At 33.5% G+C, this 8,363-nt stretch overlaps 1 protein-coding gene across 1 annotated transcript; it reads left to right on the top strand.

Moving 5' to 3' along the window:
• The first annotated feature begins 171 nt into the window (after nt 1-171).
• Nucleotides 172-2,629, top strand: LOC138132410 (double-stranded RNA-binding protein Staufen homolog). The gene is made up of 8 exons (XM_069049886.1): nt 172-465; nt 514-567; nt 618-760; nt 811-1,068; nt 1,111-1,375; nt 1,597-2,189; nt 2,239-2,360; nt 2,435-2,629. Exons 1-8 carry the CDS (start codon nt 357-359, stop codon nt 2,505-2,507), a joined length of 1,617 nt encoding a protein of 538 aa, XP_068905987.1. The 5' UTR covers nt 172-356; the 3' UTR covers nt 2,508-2,629.
• Nucleotides 2,630-8,363: the final 5,734 nt, after the last annotated feature.

The following is an 8,363-nucleotide window of genomic DNA, read 5'->3' as shown; positions in this document are numbered from 1 at the left end:
GGACACGGTATTGTCAACCAACATCATAAAATTAAAATCACTAATATAAAACCAATTTGGATAGTATTTCAGGCGAAGTTTTAGCAATCAGTTGTGTTTGATTATGTAAAACATCAGAAAAAATATTGGCTTTTTTTGGAAATTGTAAATAGCAATAGTACAAATTGAAGTTTTTAGTTTGCAGAGATGGACAACCTGTTCCGAAAGTCCCCAATTCAAGATGGTGTCGTGAAGTGCTGCTGCATGATGACTCTTTATTTATAGATCAACACATTATCTATCCATTATCATCGTCCATTTATTACATTATTTATTTGTAACCGTGGGGTAGCTGATCCACAAATTTAAATTTTATAATGTTTTCATTTTTCATTTGTGTAACAATTGTCAAACTGTCAATGGTCAACGCGATGCTTGATGTTGATGACTTGCAGTTGCTCTTCAACAGCAAGCATTGTATAGAGGGTAAGGTCCTTGAGAATTGTTATTGGTTACTTTAGTTTTTGATTTCAGCCTCAGTAGTTCCATTGATTCCATTCCAACAAAATTCTGCAATTCTGGACAAAGGTAAAGAAAACTACTTTTGTATAAAGAATGCTTCTTTATTAATGTTGTAGATTCAACAAGCACAGTTGAGCAACTGACAGTCAATGTTACTGAAACTAGCAAAATTAAAGTTGGTCAGTCTGTTACATCCAGAATTAATGAGCTTGCACAACATAATATAATAAAATACACCTACAAATTATTATCCGAAGAGGTAAGTGAGTGTTGTCACAGATGATGTAGTAACATTTTCATTTTTTAAAGGGTCCTCCGCATGAGAGAATTTACAAAGTCACATTAATCTTGGGGGATGAAAAATATGAAGGTTCAGGATCTAGCTTGAAGAAAGCTCAACAAGATGCAGCAGCTTTAGCATTAGCAAATACATATTACGAACATCCTCCAGTTAAAATTAAATCAGATGAAGAAAACTCTCAAACGCCCACTGTAACTCTGAATAATATTGCAATGAAGCTGGGACTTGGGGTTTCATACTATTTACTTAATGGAAAAGAGGAACAAGTAATTTCATGATGAATCAATTTTGATTGTTTTTGTGTCTAGGAAATTACAGGTTATGGCGCTGGAGATAATGCTTATGGAAAATCAAAAAATTATTATCCAAAATGGAACAGTTCCGGGTCTTTGAGGATGCCTGTTGAGGAACCTCAAGTTTCTGGGCCTTTTAAAGTGAGGGTTAAAGTGGGAGAGTCTGTTTTTGAGGGAATGGCACATACAATCCAAGCAGCGCGACATGACGCTGCCGCCAAAGCGATAAGAGATATGGAAAAACGAGTTTTGTACAAAGATAACGTGTGCTTAAATGAAGGTAATAATTTGTCCAGGAAAGATAAGAATTTATTGAATAGAACTTGTCCAACGCTTTGGCCACATGTATTTTGGGTTGCCTAACATCGCAACCAATTTCTGAAAATCGCGGTCATTTTAAAGAATTTATCGCTAGGAGAATTCTAGTTTAGTTTTTTAAATTAATGTATCGTTCAAAGTGTTAGAAATAGTGTGACGACTTTGCGTTATGTTTCTTGTCAGAATCTGTGGATGAATGTAAAAAGAAGAAAGAAAGTTTAAAGTCGCCAATATCACGGGTGCATGAGGCTGCTCAAAAGAGAAATTTACCTGTTGAGTTCAATATAGTTGAAGAGACAGGTAAATCTCATCAAAAAGTTTTTATCACTCAGTGTAAACTGGGAGATTTTATCACTGAGGGTGAAGGAAAATCTAAAAAGGAATCGAAGAGGGAGGCAGCTGAAAAAATGTTGCACAATTTAGCACACTTGCCTGAACATTTCGACGAAAATGCGATAGTTAGCGGCTTCAAAAACAAAAAGAAAAGAAAGAAGAAGAAGAAGAAAATTGTGCGAAACAACATTAATAGCGTGGCAGAAACTTTCGGTAACGTTTTGTCTTCTATTTGGAGTAGCGGCGACGCAACTCCGGTAGAAGATGCACACACCATTGCTCAAAACAAAAAGACCAGTTCACTTAAGTCAGACATTAAGTCTGCAAAAGACAAGTTGTTAGAGATAAGCCATAAGTTAAACATTCAGGTGCAATTCACAGATTTAAGTAAGCACGGAGATGATTTCTATTCTCTTACGTTTTTGGAGGTACACCCGGTACATGTGAGTTTGCTGAAACGGGAGTTTCGTTCAATCTCTTGGTCACTTGTAGATTTGTTTAGGTAAAGCTTCCACGCGGGAGAAATCTCACGATGCGGCCGCTTTACACGGCATAAAATTTCTGCAGAAATCTGGAGTGCTAGAGAAAGCGGGGATTACAGAGTACAAAGAAAGGTTTGAAAATGGTTTTAAAAATTTTATTATGAAGCACTATTTTAATCAGTGTTTGTTGACACTTTAATTTTTAGTGTCGAGTTTGAAGATACGTACGTCCCGAAAGACGATATCTACTCGATGTTTGAAGAGTTGGACAAAGAATAATTAAAAAAACCTTTCATATTTTCAAGTTGATTTTTAAAAATGGTTTGTTTTGTAGACGTAAGTCGCTAAAATATTTTTGTATTTAAATAAATCAATAAATTAAAATAAATACTATTAGTTTTTTCTTTAGTCTTATTTAATAGTAATAATCGGTTTTTGCCACTTTCAACTCATAGGGTTTAAATTTTGTTAAGATAACGGTAATTACAGTCAAGTTCTCCCTACCCTACAATTTTGAACCACTGTGTAAACAGTTTACTTAATCAAAAATAAGTGTGTCAAGTAAAGCAAAAAATTTGATCTGATACGAATAAGATTGATTTATAAATAATTAAATCACAGACGGTGATGAAGAAACGGTGTTCTTATGTTCATATTGTTTTAAAAAGATCAAAGTTTATCTCTTCGCCGCTTTGATTTTTTGCACGGAAGAGAATAATAGTTATAGAAAATATACAGATTTATAGCTCCCGTCAAGAATAAAGTTGGTTCTATCCATTTTTTTTTTTTAAATAAACAAGCTCGATACTATTTTAATGCTCGCCATCGGAATCTCATAAATCACAAAGAGTTAAAGATCAATCTGTTCAATGGGAAAGAAGAGCTATTTTTACGTGAGAGATTACGGAAAAGACGTTTGAAGTTTGCACCTTTCTCATTTTAGTGACATCACGCTCTGGACAAAATGCGAAGTCGTAATTTTAAATTGATTATAATGTTTAGGAAATAAAAAAGTAATAAATGTAAAAATACAATAAAATATTACTGCCTCACATAACATTTTTTGAAATAATTTATTGTTGTTGCCAATATTTTAATCTATAATTTGAATCTACAAAGAATTATTAGCGTTTTTTCTTGTAGTCGGTGTCGTGTTGACCCACCGGTAGTTTCTCCTGATCCGCAGCTGAATCTCGAATAAATCAATTTGCTTATCTCTTATCTTATTAATTTACTTTCTATGTCTTGCACCTCGCCCGATTGAAACAAAAGTATGAGTTTTTTTAAGTGTTCTGCTTTTTCCGGACGGTTTTTAATCAAGAGTTGCAGTCTCCTCCGAGCGGTTCAGTCATCACAAATTTAATGAATATTTTTAGTGAAAGTGGTTCGCGACGAACAGTCTCGTATCGCTTCTCGTACACATTTCTATCCACCTATCCCACGTACACGTCGTTCGATCAACCTCATCCTTCAGACAGTTCCAATCCTTGTGTTTTCCACACGCAAGTGATGCGCAATCATGACGTCTGATGGTGATGTCTCTTAACAGCGACGTCGAGACGTCGACGTCGATGAGAGACGATCCGAAACATCAAACCCCAGCATTTCGATCATAAATCTGGTATTTTATGGATTTGGCAAACTATCGCGTTTCATTTATACAAGACAGTCTAGCCATATTACACAGTTTTTAATGTTTGTATAATTTCTATTTATTGTTATAACCTCGGCTGGAACACGTTGCTAACACTTTAGCTGAAAATGAAAGTGACAAGCAAGATATTATTCATAAATTTATGTTGTAGATTGCGACACGATGCTTTTTTCGTTTTTAATTTGCGAGTTTGCCGTTTTTGATGACGATTTTCTAAAAAGTACCAATCAGAGAAAACGTAAATAAAAAAGATAAATGTGGATGACGACAAAGTTTTTAAAATAGCATTAATCGCTTCATAAGTTGAAACTTTAAGCGTGTTTAAATCTGAAATGTGTGTATTGCTAGAAGAATGCTGTAATTGTAAATAAAGTTAAATATCTTCATGTTTGCAAAGATATAACTACCGTACTAGCTTAAAAAGAATTGTAATTTTATTCTGTTTGACAATTTTGTTAATTGTCGTACACGTAGTTCTCTATTACACCTTTAAGTATTTTTCTTGATGTTACCACTTAATGTGATGTTGTTTACATGTTAAAATAACCTTTTTTGGAGATTTTAGCTACGCGACATGAATTTTAATATTCTTGTTTACGAATACTGTATATTAATGGGGCAAGTATTTTTAATTTTTTTGTTTAGTTTTATAGTTAAAACTTCAACGTATGTTTTTAATCTTTGTGACAAATTTTAAATTTTATAATGTTCAAAATTCACTGCAAATACCTACCATAGCAATAGTTTATGAAATCCAATCGCAAATTTAATGCAATGGTATCAAGTATACAAAGTAATAATTTTTAAAACGTCAGTTTCAGTTTGTATAATAATGAAACTTATTTATCAATTTCTCTGCATAATCGTAGAAAAGGTAGAGTATTCGACTCGCAGATAATGGCTATTACTCGCTCGGATGAATTACGCCACTCGCCTGCGGCTCGTGACACAAAATCAACGTCACAAGTAATAGCCATCCGCTCGTTGAATAATATGCTATTTTTTCAACTCAGTCAGGGACTTGTGTGTAGGTGCGTTGTCTTGCAAAAAAAGCACATCTTTGGAAATTTTGCCGCGACGTTTATCCAATTTTTCACAAAGTTTAGTAATTAAAAGTTGTATATTTCTGTTACGGTTTTACTTTGTTTTAAGTAATCTGTACGAATTATTACGAATTTGTACCCAAAACATACTTTTGAACACGAAAGATGTAACTTCTTTGGGTGAAGGCAATCAGAATATTTTGTTTTGACTGTTTTTTTGTTTGTTTTGTTTATGGATCGTAATGATGGCTCCACGATCCACGGTTCGTCCATGGTCACATACGACCCAAAAGAGTTAGAAGATTTTTCCTTAAAATTGCTTCAAAACTCATTCTCAATCGCTTGCATGATCAGTATTCACGGATTTGGTTGATAATTTTCACACAAGTAAATCATGAGGCATGATATGAAAGACACGTTCCAGCTATAATCTTTAGCTCAATTCTTCAATCTTCCAAAGTGGTGTCGTGCACAGCGTCGACACTTTCTGGGATGGACAAAGAAATAGGTCTTCCAACACTGTATTTATCTCCGACCTTCGTGTTCTTCTTCTTTCTAAATCGGCAATCCAATTTTTTATAGTGGCGTAGGAGGAAATGAATTCAATCCTCAGTGTGTTCAACATATCTGCATAAATTTGCTTGCTTGATACCCTTTCAAAAATGGTTATGTATTTTATTACCGGCTGGTGCTATCAGTTTTATCTAAATTAAAATTTTGTTTGTCATGTTTTTTAATTCACAATAAACAATCACCTAAACTTTTTACTTCTTCACTTGGTGTAATTATTTGTCGAAGATTGTTTTCATTATAATCGTTTTGCTTTTGTCTGTGTGAATGGTTCTTAGCTAAGAAGACATCAACACTGTCTTAATAAAAATTTCGTATCGTATAGGAAAACTTTTTATTCATTAATCTGGCAAAAATTTTGTGATAACAAATGTCGCTGTTCATTTAAAGACTAAAGTTTAAAACCAAAGTTATGACGTGACTTCCGGTATAGTTCAAACTTAACATTTTTTTGTTTGTGTTGTATTGAAAAACATATAGAAAAAGGACGGTTCTAATAAGATTTTATGTCCTTGTGAAAATTTTCAAAATTAAATTCCAAAAAGAACCTACTAAGTACAATTCTTTTCCGACATTTTTACGATTATTTACAAAATGAATTGTTTTATTTATGTCATTTCCATAGCGACATATAAGCCGAATTTATACCGGGTGTAGAATTGGTTTACGAGACATAGGATTTTACATGTAAAAATAAAGAGTTTCAATTATTGGCTCCCCTAATAATTTTATGCCAAAATAGTTAAAATGAAAGTTAGAGAGAATTAAAAATACTGTCTAATTCCACTCTTTGTTTTTTTCTAACACCTTGTGGTACTGAAAGAAAACCAAGAAAGGAGTTAACACAAAAATACTAAAAAGTAGCACTAGCCATGAAATTTTACTTTTAAAATACTATGTATTTGTCGGATGGTTTCTCTATTATTTAATTGTCTTTTAATTTGCCCTTCAAATGAAGTCGTACAGGACTACAGGATAAATGAAAAGGTATCTTCCATTAAATGCTCAAACTTCTCTACAATTCTTACAGTTGTTTCTGTGGCAGGAATTGATCGGTCTGGGAAACCTGAAGCAAATGTTGCTTGGAAGTTGCTTAAAAAAGATCCTCCATAATAACATTTAAAGAAAGAAATACAATTTCATGCTTAGTAGTACTTTTTACTGTTTTTGTGTCAACTTCTTTCTTGCCTTTCTTTCAGTACCACAAGATGTTAGAAAAAAAGTAAGACTGAAATTAGACATTAATTTTAATTCTCTCCAACTTTCATTTTAATTATTTTGCCGTAAAATTATTAGGGGAGCCAATAATTGAAACTCTTTATTTTTACATGTAAAATCCTATGTCTCATAAACCAATTCTACACCCGGTATGTATTTATTGACAGTGAATTGAATCTTGCTTGTTCGTTTTATAATAAATTACAAACTTTCGGTTACACGAAAAATGTTGGCAGCGAAGTCCTTTAACTTCCTCGAGATTGTCCTGTCTCGGCCGCAAGCGGCCTCACGCGACAATTTTTCTTTGGGTACGGTAATTTACGAACCGAGTGCGAGAAGACATTTTTCGCACATAAGCGCATTATTTGAGGCACAAGCGACGAAGAGCGAGTGCTTCATGTACGCGAATGTGCCGAATACGTCTTCGCGCATCGAGGTTTGTATAATATTTTTTGAAACGAACATTAGCATTTTGAAATTATTTCCAATAGTTTCCAATTTAGTGAATAGATGGCGCTTGTTCAAGTGTCAATCGAATTAATAGCGATTTATTTTCATTCTTTCGAAATTTTCAACATCCAAATTGGAGAAATGACGGTTTCTAAAGCAGATTTTATTATTATCAGATCAAATTATTTTCAGAATGCTCAAAAACGCCAATGCTTTTTGGATGATTTTGAAGCACTAGTTCGCGGTTAACTGTTGGGTTTGATGTTTTTAGAGGTGACGAGGCAACTTTTGTCAATCACATTTTTAGTCTTTCGACAGGCAGCGTATTAAAATTTTTACGAAATCAAGAAATAAAATTTTTCCTATATGGACAATACAAAGTATCTTTTCTGTTACAACCTTAAAATTATTGTTCTGCTTTGTCAATGTATTGTCAACAGAACGGAGTACTATGGCGGCCAAAAAATTTTAGCCGTCACTATCTGCACATTCATAAATCTTTGGGAACCGTAACCCCACTTTCAATTCTTGTTATTTTGACATGCATATTGTTATTCTGCCAATCTATTAAAACTGTTTAAAGTTCAGATATTCCAAAATTCCGACATGAATGAACAACAAAATTACAGTCGTATATATGACCTGACCTGACCTGACCTGAGGTAAACGAGTTTTTTATACTATTTTTTGTAATTTGCCCTTTTAAGCCGTTTTTAAACAAAAATGTTTACTTTCTTCGATTTAGGGATTTTTGTGGCGGTTGGTAATGTCTTAATTTTAAAAGTGAAAATTTGATCAAGTCTTCAAAGCCGCCTTTTGTTTTATCCAAATTCTGTCACAAAACACGAATATGGAAGATAATCTTTCATGTACGCCCGCTGAAATACGTGAAATTGCCAAAAATACGGTCGCGAATTTGTTGCCTGATAAATTCTGATAAATAATTCTTTTGCACATTTTGTAATTTAAACTGACACGCATGACGGATCAAGCTATGCCAACCTAAAAAATTTCGTAAAATGTTCCGTGAAATAATGGCTATAAGGACATCCCAGATGATGACGTCGCGTTCGTTAATATGTCTATTAGAGAATCAAAATGGAGGCAAATTACAAAAATACATTTCGAGTTTTGAAATTTACCACCCAAAAAATCCAGTCATAACCAAGACGGTCATAATGATAGTAAAGTATGGATTAC

This window comes from Tenebrio molitor, chromosome 6 (assembly GCF_963966145.1).
Source record: "Tenebrio molitor chromosome 6, icTenMoli1.1, whole genome shotgun sequence".
NCBI classification, from domain to species: Eukaryota; Metazoa; Arthropoda; class Insecta; order Coleoptera; family Tenebrionidae; genus Tenebrio; species Tenebrio molitor.
The sequence above is the reverse complement of the archived record's forward strand: the minus strand, read 5'-3'. Positions and strand labels throughout refer to the sequence as shown.